Source organism: Rhinichthys klamathensis, unplaced genomic scaffold (assembly GCF_029890125.1).
Source record: "Rhinichthys klamathensis goyatoka isolate OS25496 unplaced genomic scaffold, OSU_Roscu_1.1 h1tg000046l_1, whole genome shotgun sequence".
NCBI classification, from domain to species: domain Eukaryota; kingdom Metazoa; phylum Chordata; class Actinopteri; order Cypriniformes; family Leuciscidae; genus Rhinichthys; species Rhinichthys klamathensis.
This window is the reverse complement of record NW_026606593.1, coordinates 3849537-3873214: the sequence shown is the minus strand read 5'-3', so window position 1 is coordinate 3873214 and position 23678 is coordinate 3849537. Positions and strand designations below refer to the sequence as shown.

Genomic DNA, 23678 nt, shown 5'->3' with positions numbered 1-23678 from the left:
CCTCTGCTCACTAAAGCTGTAATTATGTGATCAAATACAGTAAAAATTTAAATAGTGAAATATTATCAAAACAGCTGTTTTTTGTATTTGAATATATTAAATCCTGTGATGCAAAGCTGAATTTTCTGCATCATTCTTCCAGTCTTCAGTGTCACATGATCCTTCAGAAATCATTTTAATATAATGATTTAATGCTTACAAAACATTTCTGATTATAATCAATGTTGAAAACAGTTGTGCTGCTTCATATTTTTATGTAAAAGGGGATACACTACCACTCAATAGTTTGGGCTTAAGAAATTTTTTTTTACTTTTAATCAACAAGGATGCATTAAAATGATTTATAAAACGGATAGGTCTATTTCAAATAAATGCGATTCAAAAACCGTTCTATTCATCAAAGAAACCTTAAAAAACAGGCAAAAATCATTTACACTTTTCTAATTTAAAACAAATGTATTTGCATTTGTACTGCAAAACAATTTGAGTGAAAATTTTATTTAAGAAATTTCATGTGGAGCAAAACTTTTTTTTACGTTAAGTATTCAACTCTTTCCCCGCTTTTTTATTTGCCAGCATTTTTGTTCATGTTCACAATTTTCATGGCCCCCAGAATATTTTGTTGTATGAATATTTCCACTTGTTTTTTGGATCCAGACACTCTGTACTCTATCTCAGAAGATGCGTAATAGCACCCCCAACCGTATAACAGTGAAAACATGGATAGCCGGAAAATGTTATCAATGGCAGAGAAAAATCAATATCGGGCCGTTACCTAAATATGTGTGCAGTTGTTTTGTTTACCCATTGCAAGCACTGTACATCACTTCTCATTTGCATCAGTGTAGACAGAAGGTCAGCACCTCTCATCACTAGAGTAACTGCTCACCTCCACAGAAAGAGATGCCCACTAAGCCCAGACTCAAGCACATCGGGATGGAGATCTTCAGATGACCCCATTCAGCTGCGTTATCTCCTGTCCACACCGCACCTGAGCCACAGAGGAAGAGGAAGTCATCACCAAACACGTCGTTACGAACACGTGAGGATCGTGTCCGAAGTGAAGGTGTCTCTCACCGTAACGCTGAGATCCTGCAAAAAATGCTCGGGTCAGAACGAACGGTCTCTCCACTCCTCCCGAGCGCTGAATCAGGCCGTCTGCAGTCGCCTTTTGCTGGTAATACAGATGTATTGTTAAGAGAGAAAGAAAGCACCACTTTTCAACACAACTCTCTTTTTTGGCTCTTCATTTTCCTTCACTATATCACACATGCCTTTCAGTATTATAGGTGCGTTCACGTCCTCCTAGAACTGTTAATTACAACTTGTAAACTGGGAATTTTCTGAGAGCTCCGACTTGTACCATCGGACCGCTGCAGATTCATATCGAGTAGAATGTCACGGGTTGTCTCCTTTTAACGTTTTATTCGTATAAAAAATAATTGGTGTCCTAAGAAAACATTTAAGTGTTGACTTCATCTAATGCCTGTTCTACACATCTTTGCAGATTTGTTGGCTTTTTCAAATCAAACAGTATTTCATATGATATACTCATCAATTAGTACCTTAATCTGTACTCTTTTTTTTTTTTTTTTTTTTTTGTAGGTGGGTGAATCTTTAATCACTTTTAGAGACTCTAATGAAAATCCCCAAGGAGCAAAAAGTAAATCAAAATTTATTTATTTTAATTCTGGGTTTAAATGGGGCCTGGACAGGTTTATGCGAAACTCACCCAGAAAATAATGTTATAAATGTTTTTTTGTTTTTTTTTGGAAACACCACCTTAATGCCCCGATTCACTTCAAAATAGAAGAACGAACCGTGACATCATTTCGAACAAAATCAGTCCAAAACGAAGTTTGTTTCAGGAGTTCAAGACAGCTTGCCAAAGCTAACTTTCTGCAAAAAAACCATTGGACTTAGTGGTGATGATGTAATAGGTGGGTGTGGCTCTGAGGCTCCGCCTTCTTTGATGTGTAAATCTTCATTGGTTAATTTCTTCTGTTCAGTCAGTCGAGGTCAGATGCAAGTTAAAACATGAACACACTGGAAAGTGGCTTTATAGTAGAAACTGAAGTCATTTTAATTGAAAGAGATGCGGACACAGACATGTTTAATACTATAAAGCTGCTTGACTTTAAGCAAATCGATTGTACAACATGCAATATAAAGATATTATGTGACATGACTGGAGAGCTGATGCAAACATCCACATCACTATGATCAGATGCTTTCGTAACTGTGGTTCTCACCACTGTTATTTTTACTGTGTGCTTTTGTTATTGAGAGGAAAGCGCGCGCAGAACATATTTACACATTCATCTAACTGTCGCTCTCAACAGTGTGGGTCGGGAGGCGTCGGGATGTTTGCTAACAGTGTACCGCCGCAAAAGTATTTAACTTTTTACCCCCAACCAAAGAATAAAATAGACCTTTACAGGGAGTATATCAGGGCCTTTATGTGCCTATGGAAGAAAAAATTAAAACACACTGGTCTCTCACCACATAGAGGCCATAAATGTTGTGAACATCTCTGTGCTCCCAGACACCATGAAGAGCATCTTTGTGCATGGTCACCTCAGGCCCATTAAACACAGACGGCTCATTCATGTCATTCCAGATGTACTGGTTCTCCATGGATCCCTGGACAAAGGCAATTGGGATTCAACAAATTTACAATACTAAAATGACCTAAGTTATCAATCTCAACATTTTAAAGTCCCCCTGTAGACAATTTTATACCTTTAAACTCATCTCTGATCACCAAAATTACATATAAACATTTATTTCCTTGAAAAAAAAATCCTTCATGCCTTAAAATAGCTTGAATGTAACTCTACACCCTTGCCTCATTTAGTATATGCGGTTCTATGAATATGCAAATGAGCCCCGCCTCCACTCACTCACACCAACTCAGAGATCCACTCGTTGATCTGATTGGTTACAAGGTCGTTTGTGACGTCAGAAACACCAGCGATTTCAAACCGTGTCTTTGGTTCACTGCAGTTTTAAGGAGAAAATACTCAGCAATGCTGTCGACTTATGAATTTGCACATGGTTTGTCTTAAAGCAAATTAAAAACACCACATAGACATATAAGCAACATTAAAAACTTGATTTTCAGGGGGACTTTAATAGTAAGAGAGAATTTAATAAACAGTCAGGGGTATCAGCTGTTCAGAAACCCCTTACCTCATACTGGTCATAGGCAAACATGCTGGCCCACCAGGCTCTCATCTCAGGGTTAGTGAAGTCAGGATAGCCAGAATTCCCTTCAGCAGAGAAAAAAAAAAGTGTGTTTCAGCACTCTGAAGAGCTTGATTTTAACAGACAGCTGGACAAGTAGCTACACACCTGGCCAGCACCAGCCTTCATAGTCTCCTCCATCTTTGTTCTTGACGTAAAAGCTTCTCGAGCGAATCTCATTGTGAATCTTGTAGCCACTGTCCACCCTAATGTGAGGATCTACGATGGCCACCAGCTGAGGAGACAAAATGTCACATGACTTTTGTTAAAGCCAGGGCAACAACGGCTATTTCAGTTTGAGCTGGGTAATAATATATGTATATATACTAAGAATGCTCGATGTATCGTTTTAGCATCGATATCACGATGTGTCCATTTGTAACTGAATACAGTTAGATTTACCTGAAAAACAAAACACTCATTTCTTTTGTACCTTTGTTCTATTTTATTCATCTATGCTTGTAATTTGTTTATTATTTTCAATGCAGATGTATTGCAAAATCACCCCAATCAAACTAGAATGATTCATTCTTTACAAATAGAGCTATTCAAATCATCTGGTGAAATGGTTTTCATATCGCAATATATATCGCAGGAAAACAAAATATCGCAATGTCAGTTATTTCCAATATCGTGCAGCCCTAATATATACACAATGATTTTGCTGCCGATATAATTCATAAGCAACATTAAATATCAGGATGATTTTCCTTAATATCTGGATGATTTTAGTACACTTTGGAAAACGTAAATGATCAAATAAAGTGCCTTTGCATTACTTGGATTTTTTTTCCATGTCTCGCAACTTTAAAAAATAAAATAAAAACAATTTGTAGGGCGAGTCTTGCTTTTATCTTTATATGTGGTTGTTGATTGGATTGTGAAAACATTGCAGAGGTTTAGGACAATAATATATAGAGATATATATCAAATATATATCATCAAAAGGCTGAAATATATATTATATATATATATATAAAATACACATTTTCATATTTCACAATACTACTGTTTTTACTGTATTTTTGATCTAATAAATACAGCCTTGGTAAGCAGAAGCGACTTCTTTCAAAAACATTTAAAAAAAAAGAAGACCTTGACCGGTTTTTATTTGAACTATATTACGCAGGGCATAATTTTGTGTCACACCTTGCGTTTTTTGTCCCTCAAGCCCTGCAGCATGTCTTTAGGTTGGGGGAACTTGCTAGGGTCCCAGGTGAAGTAGCGCTTTCCATCTGCATGCTCAATGTCCAGCCAAATAAAGTCATACGGGATGTCGTGCTCATCGAAGCCCTGATCAACAGCCTTTACATCCTCCTGATCATTATAGTTCCAGCGGCACTGATGGTACGCCAGCGTTGAGAGAGGAGGAAATGACTGAGTCCCTAAGGAAGAGAAATGTTACGTTTAGGAGGAATGAAAAGCTTTTAAAATGCCTTAAAAACAAAGAATAAAGGACATTATACGACTCATAATGAATTCAAAATCTGCATAATGATTTTTGCATTCCTGAATCCGTTAAAGTCCTGTGAAATTTAATCTAAATAAAAAAAGGCAACTTAATTTTTTCATCTAAAACCATATTATATCTGATTAATAACTGCTCATTAATAAGTAAATGAGAACTAATACATTTACCCCTTTTTTGGGGTTAATAAAAAAAAAAATTTTTACTTTAAATTGACAATGACAGCACAATCCAAGACAAATATATACACATTTATCAATATTCATGATAAATTCTGTGTGAATATGTAATTTTAGTGAACTGAATTTTCATTTTGGAGAATCCCTATTTTTTTGTCTCCTAAATGAGTAAGAAAAAGCATGAATGAGATTTGAGAGCTGAAGACTTTCTTCTTTCTAAAATTTCATAGTTTTGAAAAATATTACTGCGCATAAACAACAACAAAAATAGCATGAAATATGTTATTTTCATGTTTAGCGCTGACTGAGTATGAAGAGAAATGTGCGGTGGTACTTCCTTTCACCGTGTGTTTTAGTACCTGTAAGTGAGGCGTACTGAGTGAAGACATCGGTAGGTTTTGGTCCCAACATGATAAAGACATCGATAATACCACTCTCAGATATCCAGCGTACATCCGTCTGAGGAGCTTCACTAGAAACTTGTACGAAGTCAAGCATTTTTCCAAACAGTGTCTGAAAAATGGACACACGTTTAAAAAGGGTTAGTTCACCTAAAAATGCAAAATATGTCATTAATGACTCGCCCTCATGTCGTCCCAAGCCCGTAAGACCTCCGTTCATCTTCAGAACACAGTTTAAGATATTTTAGATTTAGTCCGAGAGCTTTCTGTCCCTCCATTGAAAATGTATGTACGGTATACTGTCCTTGTCCAGAAAGGAAATAAAGACATCAAAGTAGTCCATGTGACATCAGTGGGTTTGAAGCATCGAAAATACATTTTGGTTCAAAAATAACAAAAACTGCGACTTTATTCAGCATTGTATTGTCTTCCGGTTCTGTTGTGGATCCGCGTTCAGTGCCGCCGCTGACGTAAGACGCTGCTGACGTGTGTCTGGTGTGTGTGTGTGTGTGTGTGTGTGTGTGTGTGTGTGTGTTCTGGTTCTGTTGTGGATCCGCGTTCAGTGCCGCCGCTGACGTAAGACGCTGCTGACGTGTGTCTGGTGTGTGTGTGTGTATTCTGGTTCTGTTGTGGATCCGCGTTCAGTGCCGCCGCTGACGTAAGACGCTGCTGACGTGTGTCTGGTGTGTGTGTGTGTGTGTGTGTGTGTGTATTCCGGTTCTGTTGTGGATCCGCGTTCAGTGCCGCCGCTGACGTAAGACGCTGCTGACGTGTGTCTGGTGTGTGTGTGTGTGTGTGTGTGTATTCTGGTTCTGTTGTGGATCCGCGTTCAGTGCCGCCGCTGACGTAAGACGCTGCTGACGTGTGTCTGGTGTGTGTGTGTGTGTGTGACGTAAGACGCTGCTGACGTGTGTCTGGTGCGTCCGTGTATTCGGGTTCAAATAAATATGGGTGGGCAAAAAAATGCAAGTCTTCCTCTGTGTGGAAATCCTTAGACATGTTTGCGAAGATTGTTTTGTTTCCAGCGTGCGTCTCCCTCAGACTGTAAACGAAGCTCGGGCGCACCAGACACACGTCAGCAGCGTCTTACGTCAGCGGCGGCACTGAACGCGGATCCACAACAGAACCAGAAGACAATACAATGCTGAATAAAGTCCTAGTTTTTGTTATTTTTGGACCAAAATGTATTTTCGATGCTTCAACACATTCTAACTAACCCACTGATGTCACATGGACTACTTTGATGATGTCTTTATTTCCTTTCTGGACAAGGACAGTATACCGTACATACATTTTCAATGGAGGGACAGAAAGCTCTCGGACTAAATCTAAAATATCTTAAACTGTGTCCCGAAGATGAACGGAGGTCTTACCGGCTTGGAACGACATTACGGGGAGTCATAATGTTCATGTTCAATGACATAATATTCATATTTGGGTGAATTATCCCTTTAAGGGGATTGTGCTAAAACAACTTCAAAATGCACTGACACAGAAAATCTGCTTTTAATACCAAACTAATGTTAAAATCAGAAAATACTGCAATGCTCTCCGATATATTATGCTTCCCTAATTTGAACATTAACGTTCTTTATTTGAACCATGTCAACCAAAAGCATTAGCAAATAGCAGTTTCTCACACTCACCTTTCCTGCAGTGTTTGAGCTGATGTCCACCCATGTCTCTGCTGCATTGAGCCAGAAGATGCCCATGGTGCGCTCAGTACTATGAGATATGAGGACGGGAACTGCCCCGTAAAGGGCCATTGGGTTGTGTAGCTCATACTGAAAAACATCCAAGTTGTACAGCCGATACGGGTCTGACCCACTAAGAAAAGGAAAAAAACACCACAACCAATGAAACATTGTCACTGGTTTAGTGCTGAAAATGAATGATACATGTTTCAAATGGTTCTTTATTTAACAAATGTTCAATATTCAGGCTAGTTTGTCTTGTTCCTAAATTAAGTATAAGAATGGTTGGTCAGAATGTGTTATGCTGTGGCCCATTTCTTGAAGGATGTTAGCTTGAGTTTAGTTTGAGCAAAGTCGGGTTCAAGAAAATAGATTGGTTTACACATACAACACTAACCGACTCCAGAGCAGGTTTTATTCTGGGTAAGCCAAAACTGGACCAATTAGCTGACATTAGACATTTATCAAGTTACTTACCCTGTATCTCTTGCTCCAAAATAAATTAGTTCTCAATAAAAGCAAGCATAGATTATCCAGATTTTACTGCTTATTATTTATTATATAGTTGTATGTGAATTATATACATTATATTGGTAATGCTTTACACATAAGCAATTATAGTTTGCCAATATTCCACTTTTAAATGAACTTTTAAAGTCCCCCTGTGGTGAAAATCAAGGTTTTAATGTTGTTTATTTGTCTATGTGTTTTTAATATGCTTAGACAAACAGGCAAACCACAAAGCAAAAGATGTTTAAATATGTAATTTTGGTAATCAAAGGCGAGTTTTAAGGGATAAAATGATTGACTACATGGAGACTTTAAATCTTTTAAAATTGAGAATCTATATAAATGAATAAATTCAGTTGATTCACTTGCATTAATATAGTCAGATATTTTATATATATATTCATGGCATCAGCAGCGTTTCGTCCTGCCTTGGAAATTTAGTTAAAATTCATGCACTGCATCCAAAATCGAATAATTCCCTAGTATATAGTATTCGAAAAACAGTAGAAGAAAAGTCCTCGGATGACCTACTACTTCCGGTGAGATTTTACTACTTTACTATCCCATGAAGTCACGGGAGAGGATTTATGAATATACACAACTGCCGCTGGTAGGTCACGTGACAGTAACATGGCGGATGTAGTAATTTCGAATTTCATTCATACTACCCATATTCATACTATATAGCGCATACTGTTTTAACAGCCGCAAAGTTAATTTAAATCAAAATGTATTCATACAGACCGGACGCAGCGATGATATTTTCATGACGATACCATTATTTTCAGCAGAGAAGGGAATTGTTCCGACTCTCTGATGAGAAGTGAATTAAACGTCCAGGCTGGATTTATCTGGTTTTAAACCAACTTTGTTCAACTAGACTAGTATTGTTCAGATCAGGTTTCTTTACAAGCTTAACCAGCATAACTTCTTTTATCAGTCAGCCTCACCAGCTTGCTAGATTTGGCTGGTGAACAGCATGGCTATGCGCAAAACAAGTAATAATCACCCCGGACATGCAACAAAATTCATCCTATGTATGAATTCACATTAAAAACCCTCCTTTGCTGGTTAAGCTGCTTGTGTGTCCTGCATATCAGAACTCACTCTGTGTTTTTCAGTTTGAGCGTGTCGGCGTGTTCGGGAATGCCATAGACGTGTTCCACACCAGGCAGAGAGAAATCTAAACTAATAGATGATGGACCTGAATTCAAATGGAGATTAAAAAAAACACAAATAAAAAAGGTTAACAAACTTGACTGAGTTTATCTTATCGATATTCTACTGATCATGTTATAGAATAAAATGGGAAAGATTTAACCAGATTTCAATGTACCATTGGGCTTTGAATCACTATGAGATTTAAATGTTTCCTCCCACATGCCCGGTTTATCCTCTTCTTCTTTGATCGGTCCATCCTAAATGAATAAAAGAAAATAAACAAGAGTTAAAACTAAAACTGCTAGGTTTATATTATATTTTAACACTAATATAAGGAGTCTCTTTAAGGATTTGTTCACTCCAGAATTAAAATTTCCAGATAATTTACTCACCCTCACGTCATCCAAGATGTTCATGTCTTCCTTTCTTCAGTCGAAAAGAAAATAAGGTTTTTGAGGAAAACATTCCAGGATGTTTCTCCATATAGTGACTTCAATGGGGTCCAACAGGTTGAAGGTCCAAATGTCAGTTTCAGTGCAGCTTCAAAGTCTCGACACGATCCCAGCCGAGGAATAAGGGGATTATCTAGACAGTCGCTCATTTTATAAAAAAAATAATATATACTTTTTAAAATCACAAATAATTGGCTTGCACTAGCTCTGCGATGCGCCACACATTACGTAATCACGTTGAAAGGTCAAGCGTGACGTAGGCGGAAGAACCGACCATGTGTTTACAAAGCGAACGTGCAAAGACTAGTGAAACATTATTTACGAAAAAACAACAACAGGTAAAACGATGTCGGACGATTTTGAAGTTGGAGGAGAAAATAAGATGGAGCTTTACCCTACCCTACCTTTTTTTAACCAGAACACGCGTGATCTTTTCAACGTGAGGCGCATCACAGCTAGTGCAAGGTGAGCATTTGCGATAAACGAAGCATAGTATATAAATGCTTATTTCTTTCTAGAAAATGAGCGATGGTTTGTCTAGATAATCCCCTTATTCCTCGGCTGGGATCGTGTCGTGACTGAAGCTGCAATTTGGACCTTCAACCCGTTGGACCCCATTGAAGTCACTAAACATCCTGGATTGTTTTCCTCAAAATCCTTATTTTCTTTTCGACTGAAGAAAGAAAGACGTGAACATCTTGGATGACAATGAGGGTGAGTAAATTATCAGGAAATTTTAATTCTGAAGTGAACTAATCAGGTCTCACTCTCAACACTCAAAAATTAACACTTTAAATTATCTATGTCCAATAAATCTGCATGTTAAACAGTTCAGTTATTGAAAACACACACCTCGTCAGATTGCTTCTCCACACTCTCCTGTCCTGTCATTTCCTCCGACTCACTTTTACTGGAAAGTAGACAAAGATTCTCTTAATAGAAATACTTAGTACAACTATACAAACGTAAATCTTATAAAGGAGGGTGAACTTTAATAAGTTCTTGAATAAGAGACGCATCAATACGACTAATTGATAATCAGACCAGTGCAGTACCTGTGCATTTTGATTTTTTTAAGCACAAATATATGGTGATTCTACAACAAAACAAGCATTTGTTGATTTTTCTTTGACTGGCCATTGCTTTTAAAGGGAGTTCTCTCAAAAATGGAAATGTCATTAATTACTCACCTTTATATATAAACATTCAACAGCTCACACAAGCGAGAACCAAAGAGCTTCATTCAATTGTTATGCAGCACGTTTGAGCTTCAGCGAGAGGTTTGTTATCGCGCCTCAAGCAGGTTCGGTTGAGCTTCTGTTCATGTTCACTGGTCAATGTTTGTGTGTGAATAAAAGCCTAAATTTAATCTGTTCATCATATAAAGTGATCGTCTCTCTTCAGAAAATTTGACTAAACTGCTCAATTCATATGGATTAGTTTTACAATCTCTTTATGAACTTCCTGAAGCATCAAAGTGGAAGTTGCGTAGCAGTCAATGGAAGGACAGAAATCTCCCAGAAGTTTGGAACGACATGAGGGCGAGTAATTTATGACAGAATATTCATTTTTGGTTGAACCAACCCTTAAAATGCATGTTAAACAGAGCATGTGTCAAATAATAATCTGGTTCAATCGGAAAAATGTAATTGTGTAGGTGACGACACTATGTAACAATGGTTGTAATAAACTATCTGAGCAATGGTGGGAGGAGTTAGTAGCCCCTTTCAGACAGAAAATACACGGATAATGTGTCCCGGGGTCGTTTGATTCTGGCTCATTCACACCGCCGGTGATTTTCCGGGATCTGTGAGTGCGTTCACACACATCCCGTAAGACACGTGACGTCAGGATGTGATAACTCCTGTCAGATGTCAGTTCTGCTGATAACTCTTCGCCATTTCTACACGAAGACGAGTCCATACTCCCCAGTAGCGCCACTGGCTCGTTCCCCATATGCTGTAGCATAGGTTGTAGAAAGGCCCGTGCGTCATCACTACGACACACCCCATACGACATTGGTCCTTGCTTTTGTTCACACAGGGCGCGTTCCAGTGTTGTGCCTAATTTTGACCACCTGCCAAATTATTACCCCCCTCGTTGAAGTCAGTACCTGATTGCCTAATCCCAACCCCTCCCCCACAACTAATCCGAAACCTACCAATGCTAGGGGGGGTAATAATTTGGCAGGGGTCGAAATTCGGCACAACACCGGGACTGATCCCGGAAATGTTCCTAGGTCCACATCAATCCCAGGACGTGTTTGCGCTCACACAGAAGGCACTCTAGCAATTTTATGTCAATTTCCCAGGATCAACGCGCTGTGTGAAAGGGGCTATACAGTCTTTACTGGTAAATTACCGGTACCTTTACCGTTAAGAGATCATGTGTGAACGGGACCAAATTGGTTTTGGCAAATTACCAGCACGAGAAGTTAATTTCCGATTTAGCTGTATTTTGGTGCTGATGTGTGAATAGAATCTTAATTGTAAAAAGCCAGAAACACCGTTGCTTGTGTGACCAGCGTATTTGTGTATTTAACGGTAAAGCCATTCTGGTAATTTACTGGGATTACTGTGTGAAAGAGGCTAGTGGGTTGGCTAATTTGCACAATGTAAACAGACACTGCCTAATTAAAAAGATTATATTTTGGCATTATATAGTGCATCTTTAAATCTTAATAAAGAAATTGATAACTAATTTCTTCACAAAACATTTCTTTCATCCATTATAACAAAGGAGGACATGTTTTTGTTGAGATGCATGTAGTGGTGCTTAAGTGAGAAACATAAATAACATGTTATATATAAGGTTTGAGATTAACATTTGTCAGAAGCAAATAAAAATTTACTTTGGCAAATAAATAAAACATTTAAAATGCAAAAGACATTCAACTTTTTTTGTTTAACCAAATACATTTCCATGGTCAGTCAATGTTTAAGGTACATTTTCATGATCCACAAACAACTGACAGGTGTGACAAAAAGTACATTTTGAACCCAGCAGTTTATGCTTGTAGATGAAAAGTATACAAAATGAATGCCCATAAAACCAAAATCAATGGAACCATTGATGACTGGTACACTAAAGATAACACTATTTTAGGTAGCACAATTACGATTTCAATATAGAACATCTTTTTTAATACTAAATCAAAAGCAAATACCGTACTATTTGATTAAATTGTACAGGCATGATTAATTTAGAGAACTACAGAAATTTACACTACTGTTGATTTAAAAAAAAAAAAGGGATGCATGATATATCGGCCACCATATCGGTATCGGCCAATATATGATAATTTAAAATGTTATTGTTATCGGCCCGATAAGAAAATCAGGCTGATATATTAAAGCCGATAAATATTGGATTATTTCCTTCAGCCGAAACACTTCAGATGCGCACTGTTCACCATGATGGTTTTGAATTGCTTGAAATATGATTGAAATCGCTTCAAAAAGGAAAATACAGTTATAGGCTATATAAAAATATAATTAGAACATTATAATTGTGTGCTTGGGACATTGCTTTTAATGGTGAGCGTTTTTGTAATCAGGCTCTCAAAATATATCGGTAATCGGCGTTCAAATATAAAGAATTATCGGTTATCATTATCGGCCAAAATTTTCATATCGGTACATTCCTAAAAAAATAAAAATAAAAAACATTGATAGATGGTAATCAAACAATACGTTTAATGAAGTAAAAGAAACTATGAAGTAAATCTAAGATTTTTTACAGTCAAGAACTGGACAAATGGATGTTACCTAGAGAAAATGCTCTTGAGCGAGTCCCACATGCTACCAACTGTGCTACTTATTTTATGAGAGATACTGCTGAGCGTGACAGAAGAGAGGAAAGTTGAGAAAAAGAGGGGAAGGAAAATAGAATGTGATGAGAATTTCAGTAAAAACATTTACAAACGTATTTCTGAAAGAAATATCTGACACATTTAAATGAGCAGTTTTTATCTAAAAGACACCAATCCCAGAACATCATTTTTAAAATGAATGTGTAATTTTAAACTGATGTCAATTTCGCTGTGAAAAAAATTAAATAAGATCACGATCATAACACACCACAGTACAATACCAAGCCAAATAGTGACCGTATGGACTGCAACAGTATGGTTAAAAAAATTCCATAATGACTTTTAATAATGTATAAATCTTTCAAGACAAACCTACCATGGATCCAAGGTTGTTGGAATATATTTATGCAGCCATTTCAAAATGTTCCCGACTTCCCGTGCATATATACTGTATTCTTTATAATTATAAATCAATGACGGCTTCTATTTAGCAATTTCACACCTTATTGTCATTGTCGTTTAATTCACATCAATGGTTGTTGATCACAGAATTTGATTTGGCTCAATACTTTATTGAACTCTGTACTGAAGATTTTTTTGCAAATTCCCATGAAGAAAATGAATGGTCACTGAAAAAGTGGACAATCATTGTGGTGCTCTATTGGGCTTAGATAACAGCAGTCCTGCTTCAACAAGAGTTAGTGCGGCGAGAGAAAGACAGAAATGAAACGAGAAGCAACAGCAAGAATCAAAGTAGAGCGTGTGGAGAAGTTGTGAGAGATCTTAACCCTCGGATCTTAAAAACAGTGAAACAGTGAACACAGAAGAAGCTAGAGAAATATTATTTTCATTGCATGCCAGCAGCAGGAAACCCCTTACAAGGATAGTTCACCCAAAAAACATTTACTCAACCTCATGTCGTTCCAGGCCCGAAGGATTTCTTTCTTACGCAGAAAACAAGATTTCAACAGTTTTTGCCCATACAATAAAAGTGTCTGACTTACTTTGTATGGACAAAAACTGTTGAAACATTGTGTTCTGCGGAAGAAGGACAAAAAACAAAGATAATTTTCAAAATAAAGAAAACGTTTAAAAAAAAATATTTCTTAAGAAATAAGCCATAGGAGGCTGTATGGATATGAGGGTGAGTAAATGACAGAATTTTCCCTATTCATTAAGAAAATCCTTGTAACTAAAGGCTGGAATACACTACATGACTTTTAAAATATGAACATCATACACTTAGAAAAACTGGGCATCACACTAAATCACTCAGGATCACACACTACCAGAGTCATTCTGAACACAAAACCTCACACAGAAACACACTAGGAGATGCAGGACAAATAAAAACAGTGTTCTAAAATCAGATCAAAATAACAAACATGTTTAAAGTGCCCCTATTATGCTATTTTAAAGGCTCCTAATTTTGTTTCGGAAGGCTCCTACAATAGGTTTATATGCGTCGAAAGTAAAAAAAAAAAACTTTAATTTTCTCATAATATACATTAGAGCATCACTACTTTTCTCACAGTGTCTGAAATGGTTCGATTAAGGATTTGGTCTCTAAACCCCGCCTTTCCGAGAGCCTGTTCTGCTTTGATTGGTCAGACTGCCAAGTCTCTTGTGATTGGTCGATTGCTTACAGCGCTCGTTAGAAACTGAATGTCCATTTCCATATCTTAAAAATATTCAGCAGATCTTCCTTAGCACTTGTATATCATATCAATCCCAGTGCGAGTCTCAGTGCTGCTAGCACAGAAAACAGAGTCTTCTTGACATCGCGAACAGAACTCTTCCAGTCTCTGCAACAACTACAGTGTTTGAGGGTCAAAGACGACATTTGCAGGCAACCAATAAAGAGCATAGACTGGCATTATGCAAATTTGTTACAAACCTACGTTCATGCAGGAAGTAAGACTGTCTAGAATTACTAACGACTCGTTTCAGGCGGTTCAGAATCAAGTCTTTCTTTTAGGAGACAATAACTCCATTTATCTGAACTTTGCAGACCTTTTAAATTCACAAACAGCGATATTACAGACTACATGAAAGATAATATCAGAAAAAGCATAATAGGGGCACTTTAATATCCTCTGACTGAATGGAATCAGTTTGAAGCTAAAAAAAACACACACAAAAAACGCTTCCACGCCCATCATACACTGTGATTCGTCCAGACTGCAAATTGAGGCAAATCTTCGCATTTGTATTCCAGCCTTAAGTGGTAATTAAGAAAATTGTTGCAACCAGCCCCTGGTGCACCCCAGGAAAATAATGTTTTTATTTTACAATAAGTATTAATGGATGATAAATTAAGCTCATTATTCTCCCCATATTCTCAAAAATAAATTAAAAAACATCATTACTCTCTGTAATGACTCGGTTTTAAAAATCCTAATTGTCATGAAAATTGTCACAAAGAAAATTAAGATTTTTTTTTTACATTGCGTAAATACAATCTTAGTTTTTCCCTGATTTTGGGGTGAAATATGACCAATACATTTAATGACAAGTTTTTATGAGATTACCCTTATACTAATTTGTCATATTTATATTTAATTCATGTAAAAACTGTTAATGCTGTGCCGTATTGCTCTGTTAAATGCCCGTTGACACCAAGGAAGACAACTAGAACTATAATTATGACTGTCCGATGGCCCGGGGCCAGTGTTAAATCCACTCGGGAAAGTTTTGAATTTGATTGAAGTTTTGATTCAGGTGATTTAGGTGAAACAATATTGTGCGTTGGTGTGGATGCTAATATAGTTTTCATTACAGTTATATTTCTTGGTGTGAACGGGCCTTGAAGTGAAAACCGTGCACCTTATGAGTGTAAGGACTTATCAATACAAAGGGAAGAAAGAAAGCGAAAAATTATATAATTAATCAGAAATACAGCCCAAGAAAGCAGTGTGAAATATTTTTAGTATGAAGTATTATTGGTTCAGCATTGTCTATTTTAATAAATATCTGTAATAAACTTCTTGAATGAGATGGCCTTTCTGTCTGATTGGTGTTGCTGTACTCACGTGTCCTTGCGTGCTCGTAGGTGCTCGAAGGCCAGCAGGCCCCGGGAGTTGAGTGACATGAGCACTTGAGGACCCTCAACGATGTCCAGGCGAAACGGCTGAGCACTTACGATGAGCCGCCGCTCTTTCCCACCCAGACACAACACCAGACTATTCTCATCCTGAGACACCACTGACAGCCTGAAGACAGACACCAGACACTCAGCTGTTAATCCTGACTAGAACAACACAGCTCAATGAGGAGAATTCATTTAATGGCGACAAGGGGGAAAACTGACAAATTATTATACGCAAAAATGGATCCTTCTCTAGTCAGATAATAAAACACCAGGAAACACAAGAAGCTTTTAGTGGTGTTAAGGCCCTTGCACACGGAGTCTGAAATTCATTTATTAAAAAATAAAATACGTTATGTCAAAATAACCTCACTTTATGTCAATCACTCTTGCACACTGCCTCGGAAACTTTTGTCCATCAAAAAAAAAAAAAAAAAAAAACGGGTTTGACTTTCAGCGTTTTTTTTTTTAAATAATAAATAAAAAGGGAAAAGAAAAAACTATATACATGTGGATAAAAATATTAATTTCTGTGTTTTTGTCTACAAAAAGATCGACATGTATGTGAGGCAATACTACTAATCTTCTTCTGTTCTCGGACCAAATGTTATGTTTGGAAAAGTGCATAATTAATAAGCATAATTCACATTTTATTTCTGTTTTTGAGTCATTATGCAAGCGTGTCTTTCGCAGATAAATGTCTCCAATGTAAACTGTCAAATGTGCAAGATCTTTATAATAAAAAAAATAAAAAATAGTATAATAATAAATTCATATTTTTATTCAACAAGGATGCTTTCAATTGTTTCAAGTGACAGTTAAGACATTTATAAAAGATTTCCATTTTCAATGCCGTTCTTTTGAACTTTCTATTCATCGAATATATCACAGGTTCCACAAAAATCTGAAGCAGCACAACGGTTTTCAACATTGATAATAATCATAAATGTTTCATGAGCAGCAAATCAGCATATTAGAATGATTTCTGAAGGATCACGTGACACTGAAGACTGGAGTAATTATGTATCTCTTGTATTTTTGTAATTCAGCATAAGTATAATAAAAATAAATACCAAGTAAACAGAAAAAATACAGCATTTAATATTATACAAGAATTTTCACATTAAAATATGATTTAAAAAAATTCTAAAAATCAAGCATACCATTTTCTTTTGCAAGAAGTCACAAGATTCAGCCTGTAAATCTTTGACGTAAACTTGCCTTAAATAAACACCCCCCCCTTTCAAAATGATCTCTTTCAACAGCTCCCAAGGTCCCCCGAGCGCCTCCATTGAGAAACACTAATGTATATACAGTAAAAGCCGTTCTGATGGTGTGAGTAGATTTGACTTACGGTTCAGTAAGAGGATCAGAGATGAGCACATCTGGAACCTCGTAACGGGGCTTAAGTGGTTTGAGTTCATTAATCTTCACCCGAGTCATGTTGCCCTGCAGTCTGTACAGCTCAAGCAACAAGCGAACCTACAGACAAACAACGGTCTCAATTCTCTCACACTTAGTATGGAGCACTAGCCTGGTTAAAACCAGACCATTCTCAGTTGTAACTGAGTTATGGTGTGGCAAAGCGTCATAGACAAATCATTTCCAGAGGGGCGTCACCAACGGACGTCGCGGATAGACCTAAACCCAATCAGAGCGATGAAGGAGATGACGTATGCAGAGCGGCGGAGAAACATCTCCGAGTGTTGTTCTTTGCTCGGTTTTTAACAAAAAGGAAACGTTCAAATGGCTTAAAACAGACGCGATAGCTGATTGGAACGAGTGATGTTCGACGGCGGCATCCATCTTTGTAATGTAGGCTACAAAATCTGCTTCAAAATCCCAGCGCTGTCATCATCGTGTAAAGCCCGCCCCAACGTTTCTGATTGGTGCCTCGATTTCGGCGGATTGGAAATGGGCTTGAATGAGCTCTTTGCCAGACTAACTTTCAGAGCAAATCTAAATTTGCCGGAAGTTGTCTGGGTTTTCCCAGGCTAATGGAGCACAACACAGGGCTGGGCGATATGGCCAAAAACCCAAAATATTAATCACAATACTTTTTTCCATTTCATACGATATCGATATCTATCATGATATTAATTTATCATTAATGGGGAAGGAAATGCTTTCCACATATTTTTAAGACCATGAGAATGAATGTAAACATGTAAACTTGTTAGTTCACAATTAAACTCCACAGAGTAGCTACCTTTTAATTTAGGGGAATCCTTAAAAAGATGAAGTGAAGTGCCTAAAATTTCCCACCCCAAGTTATACATCTTACAAATGGCATTTTCTTCCATATCGTAACGATATCTGTGAAATGGCTTCTCAAACGGGAAAAACATGTAGGGCAGGATTTTGTCCGTCATAAAATTATTGGAGCATTGTCATTTTTTATTTCTGCAATCTCATGTGAGTGACAGGCTGTTGGAGGGATTATTGTCCCGCCCTCGCAAGTCACTGCAACGGGCAGGAGACTTCGATGTAGTTTATTAAAGATTACAAACCATTTAAAAAAATAAATGATTTGTACATGAATAAAGAATTCAAACTGCAATATTTTATCAAAAAATAAAAATGGTCAATTGAGACTTTAACCCAAACAACCAACTTTGAGATGAAGTTATCGGTTAACAACTCTGCTTTGGTATATTGTGTGACCTTGTTGTTGTCATTGATGAGCTGCAGGGTGATTCTGGAGTCGCTCAGCTCCAGTGTGTCCAGCAGAGCTCTGTACGGAGACTGACCAGGCTTCAGCTCCCTCTGACGCCTACAAACACACACACAGAAAAAACATGTCTGATCCACATTGTGTCCACATTCAAAATGAGGCAATGGCAAAACATTGTATCTGATGAAAAGGCTTTGGCAGTAATATTTTCATGTTAGAATCAAATAAGCCCCTTTCACACAGAGATTCCGGAAAATACACGGATAAAGTGACCCGGGATTTGACCCGGGTTCGTTTGATTTTGGTTCATTCACACTGCCAGTGATTTTCCGGAATCAGAGAGTGCGTTCACACACAACCCGTAAAAATCCTGTAAAGACACCTGACATCGATGTGACATGTAATGTCTCAGCAGCGTCTTAAGTTTGCTTATGAGCTGCGATTTCTCCGCGCTTGTGGCGCTTTTCGAAACCACGCTTGTGCATTTTGTTCTCTGATTCGATCATAAACACTGGCGAACGATCCCGGCTTCAGCGTCATCATTACGAAACGGAATTGTTTACGGCTTTTGTTCACACACAGCGCGCGTTCCGGGACTGAACACGGCAATGTTACTAGGCCCCCAACCCGGCATCGACCCCGGCATCAATCCCGGGTCGTGTTTGCGTTCACACAGAAGGCATTCTGGCAATTTCCGGTATCAACGCGCTGTGTGAAAGGGGCTATAGACATGCCATTTCTTCCTCAGGGTCTGACTCCGCATCGACTGCTTTATATTATGCTCTTTCATGCGAGTCCCGCACCAAGCAACTACCATTGAAAATTGAAATATATGATTTTTTTTTAAAGCTTTTTAATAATTATACCCCCACCTATGTCCTGATCTCCATAAAAGTTTGCGTGCTTCTTTAGAATCATGTCGCATGTGCTCACCTAATTTCGTTAAGTTCTACGTAAATCAAATTTCTATGCAAAAAAAAGGAAGCCATTTTCAGCTATCTATCATAGCTAACTTCATTAGCCGACGGCTGCCGGGTTTTTCGAGATAGGCGAATGTCCTAAGAGCCAATCATGGCACCTCTGGCAAAGACACTATGCCATTTTTTAAGTCGATCGGGCCGACTGTAGCATAGCTATAGCCGTAGCCATTTTTTTTTTTTTTTTATAGCGCCACCAAGAGGCCAGTCACAGCGTCCTTTTCCATGTGACCACAGATAGAGGCCAACATAGGTGTACCAAGCTGTGTGAAATTATCTCATTACGTTCAAGAGTTATAGCAGTTTAAGTAAAAGTAGCCTCGCCCACTTTGGTGTCGCAAACAAGAATGGAAATTGAGACCTTTACCTATAACTATTAACATTCAGACTCTAGAGAATCTTTCTGCACTGGTTTGGTTCGTCATGCGACAAAAGGTTTAGGAGTTATGAGCGATTTCATACTTTTGATCGCTGTAGCGCCACCTTCAGGCCGATTCGGGTGAGCCTTGGTGATGTTGTAGACGGTGAGGGTACTACCATCCCTCAAAGTTTCAAGTCTCTACGACTCACAAAAAGGTAATTGCAACTTTATATCTCACAATTCTGACTTTCTCACAACTGCGAGTTTACATCTCGGATATAAAGTCGAAATTGCAAGTTATAAAGTCAGAATTGTGAGATATAAACTAGCATTTTTTTCCCTTAGAATTGGACTTTATAACTCGCAATTGCGAGTTCATATCTCACAATTCTGAGAAAACATTTTAAAAGATAATGGTGACTTTTTGTCTCACAATTGCGAGTTTACATCTTCCAATTATGACTTTATTTCTCAGAATTGCGTGATATAAAGTCAGAATTGCGAGATATAAACTCACAATTGCGAGAAAAAGTCAGAATTGCGAGTTTATTTCTGACTTTATATCACGCAATTCTGATCAATAAAGTCAGAATTGCGAGATGTAAACTCGCAATTGTGAGACAAAAAGTCGCAATTATCTTTCAAAAAGTTTTATTCTGTGGCGGTAACAAGCTTCCATACTTTTGAACCCCTATTGAATAAAGGATAGCTTACACCAGATATTATAGAACTCATTTGTATCAAAATTCATAATAGTGTGGAAGCAATGTTGTCAAGTTTCATTAATCAGTCTTCCTACAGGGGGCGCATGCTGGCTCAGTGAGTGAAATCTTCTATTGTGTGACGTTGCAATATTATGAAGCTGCAGACTCGGAGCCTGCATCTACAGTCCCCCACCGAGAGTCCCGCATTCTCAGACCCCTCGTTTTTCGATCACAGCGCCTCCTGCTGTTCGAAAGACCGTATAACACCCGCACACAGAGTACAGCGCACGCTTATCCAAATGCAATTAAAAACAATAGGATGCAATATTACGGTCTCCAAATAAATGATCCAATAAATATTTGCGTTCCCTGCAATATTACGGTCTCCAAATAAATGATCCAATAAATACTTGTGTTCCCTGCAATATTACGGTCTCCAAATAAATGATCCAATAAATACTTGCGTTCCCTGCTTAATGCATGTGCCAAAAAAAAACTCATTGCGATGGAAGGGATACAATTACAGATTGAACTATCTTCTGAAAAATAGTATGTGATATTATATTGCTACAATGTTTTTTTATATATTTTTATTGAAATTCCAATTTTTCTTTCAGTTCAACCTATAATAGTCTAATTAACATTACCATGCTAACATTACAAAATCTGTTTTTTTTTTTTTTATGCAAAGCAAAACAAATCAGAATAGACAAAACACCAATAATAAACAATTCTGTACTTTATTTAATGATCACCTAAACATCATCTTGCTGTAAAGAAAAAAGGAAGAAAAAACTGTGTTCGTGACTTTACTTTTCGTGTTCAATTGCATTAAAAAACTAATTTATAAGTCGCTTTGCATAATCATAAAATGATATGTTGCTGGGTTCGGCAGGGGCGACTCCATCGATGTATGGTGTACCCTGGAATAGCCTACAACAGTATAGGGACGTCCCGCGTGACGTCACGCCATTTGGAGCAGCCATCTTGACGGTATAGAAAATGCTAAACCGCCAGTGATAATACAGCTCGTCGCGAAATATTCCTATCATGCCCGAGCGATGCTGTGCATTTGGATGCGATCAGATACGTGATCATACAAAAGGAATATCTTTATACCGTATCCCAAAAGAAACAAAACGGAGAAAAGTGGTTGGCGGCAATTAACAGGCAAAACGCATACATACATTCCTAGATCAGTTAATTCGTTAGGCCTATTATCACATTACATTCTTTCGTTTTCAAATACCAAAAGCTGATCTTGTATTTTATTTGACACTTCTTATAAATCGTTAGAAACACAGGTTGAGACAGTCTCAATGACAGTTTATCATACTACAGTGACAGTCAGTGATTGTATAAAAAAGTAGCCTATATATAGGCTATTTCGTTTTTCTTGGATCAAACTAGATTAAACAAATTCATTAAAGATACACTTAATTAGGGTGACCAACAGTCCTGTTTTCCCAGGACATGTCCTGTTTTTACGTCCTGTCCTGGCTGTTTTTTATAAAGTGATGAAAATGTCCTGGTTTTTAAAAAATTGCTTGGAAAGATCAGCTCTACAGCAAAATATAGATGGGCAAACAAGGACGAGGAAGAAAAACAGGATAAAGAGGAAGAAAACTAAAGATATAAATACATTTTGTTAGTTCGTTTTTGTAAGTTTGTGAGAGCTATTTTTGTTCAATTTGGAGGTATTTCTTTTAGTTATTTATATATTTATTTTTCTAATACAGAAGAGACATTATTTCTATCATTATTTCATTGATTATTTTTTAAACCTGTCATAATAAAACATGTTGAGTAACCTCTGAGAAGCCTATCTTAATTTGTGTCTTGTAATATAACAATTTTCTATCCATACAGAGGAGGCTACTTTAAATGTATTAATTAATAAGGCATCTTTGAGTAAATTTCGAGTGTCATTTGAGTAGCCTATCTGTTTGCCGGGCCGAGTGTCCTGTTTTTTGGTAATCAAAATATGCACTTAATCTTGTTGGTGATTTTGTTTTGTGTTTTCCCCTGTAAACGCAGTTTAAAAATTGTAGGTACTATAATTTGATGAAAAAAATACATTGACGAACCTTTGCGGTGATGATTGAAAAATAATTTTCTTTTAATGAAGCTCCGGTGTAGCGTGATGGGAAGTGAACAAGGTAGCTGTAATGTCACCGAACTCAATGTCAGGAAGTTTTTCTACACATTTAATGCCTGTAAAAAGAACTTGTGGTGCTTCATATGGATATATGATTCCTAATTCCTTTATCTTCCTCTTGTATATTTATTTTTGTGATGCTAATAATAAGTGTGATGACATGACGTGGTGGGGGAAAAAATCGATTCTGTTCAGTATCGAGATATTTTGTACCATGATTTTGCGCATTCAATTATATCAATACTGTAGCGCAAAGTATTTCAATATTTAGGCTAATTATACTAATAATTATATTATTAGTATATTAATATACTAATAATTATATTATTAGTATAATATACTAATAATATATATTACCCACGGCAATGGATCTATGAGTAGCCGACGGATGTATTCCGTCAAAATGGCTGACAAGCGGCTAGGGGTCACGTGACTGGGAGATCCCTATAGGCCCGATAGCACATGTCTTATGATGTTTCAAAAAGAAAGAAAGAAAAAAAAAAGAAAAAAGATGTTTGCAAATGTTACCTTCATGTTGCACTGCTCTGTTGAAGTGTCCCTTGAGATGTTTTTGAACTTTGGACAACTTTGTGGGTTTGAAATATATGGGGGCACAAAATGGGCAGTGAAAATCACTGCAGCATTTATGACATATCTACAAAAAGTCCAAGGTTAAAGGCTAACGTTAGCTATCAAAATATTTTCGGGGGGAAGAGGGCGAAAAAACATACATTAACGGCTCAAATCTTGTTACAAACTATCTTTACAAATATTAAATGGACTATTCATATGTT

At 37.4% G+C, this 23678-nt stretch overlaps 1 protein-coding gene across 5 annotated transcripts in view; it reads right to left on the bottom strand.

Moving 5' to 3' along the window:
* Window positions 1–23678, bottom strand: part of ganaba (glucosidase II alpha subunit a) — a 32331-nt gene that overhangs the window by 7649 nt on the left and 1004 nt on the right. For 2 of the 5 annotated variants that reach the window (XM_056247427.1, XM_056247424.1), the window contains exons 3-17: window positions 18675–18783; window positions 17365–17492; window positions 15955–16134; window positions 12879–12944; window positions 9964–10021; window positions 8835–8916; window positions 8606–8702; window positions 6941–7121; window positions 5253–5406; window positions 4396–4631; window positions 3355–3481; window positions 3193–3272; window positions 2503–2643; window positions 1078–1174; window positions 890–991 (exon numbers count right to left, since the gene is read on the bottom strand). In XM_056247427.1, coding sequence (XP_056103402.1) covers window positions 890–991; window positions 1078–1174; window positions 2503–2643; window positions 3193–3272; window positions 3355–3481; window positions 4396–4631; window positions 5253–5406; window positions 6941–7121; window positions 8606–8702; window positions 8835–8916; window positions 9964–10021; window positions 12879–12944; window positions 15955–16134; window positions 17365–17492; window positions 18675–18783 — 1838 coding nt within the window. Of the gene's footprint in view, window positions 1–889; window positions 992–1077; window positions 1175–2502; window positions 2644–3192; window positions 3273–3354; window positions 3482–4395; window positions 4632–5252; window positions 5407–6940; window positions 7122–8605; window positions 8703–8834; window positions 8917–9963; window positions 10022–12878; window positions 12948–15954; window positions 16135–17364; window positions 17493–18674; window positions 18784–23678 lie in introns of all 5 variants that reach the window. The other 3 variants (XM_056247428.1, XM_056247426.1, XM_056247425.1) reach the window with 2 other exon arrangements.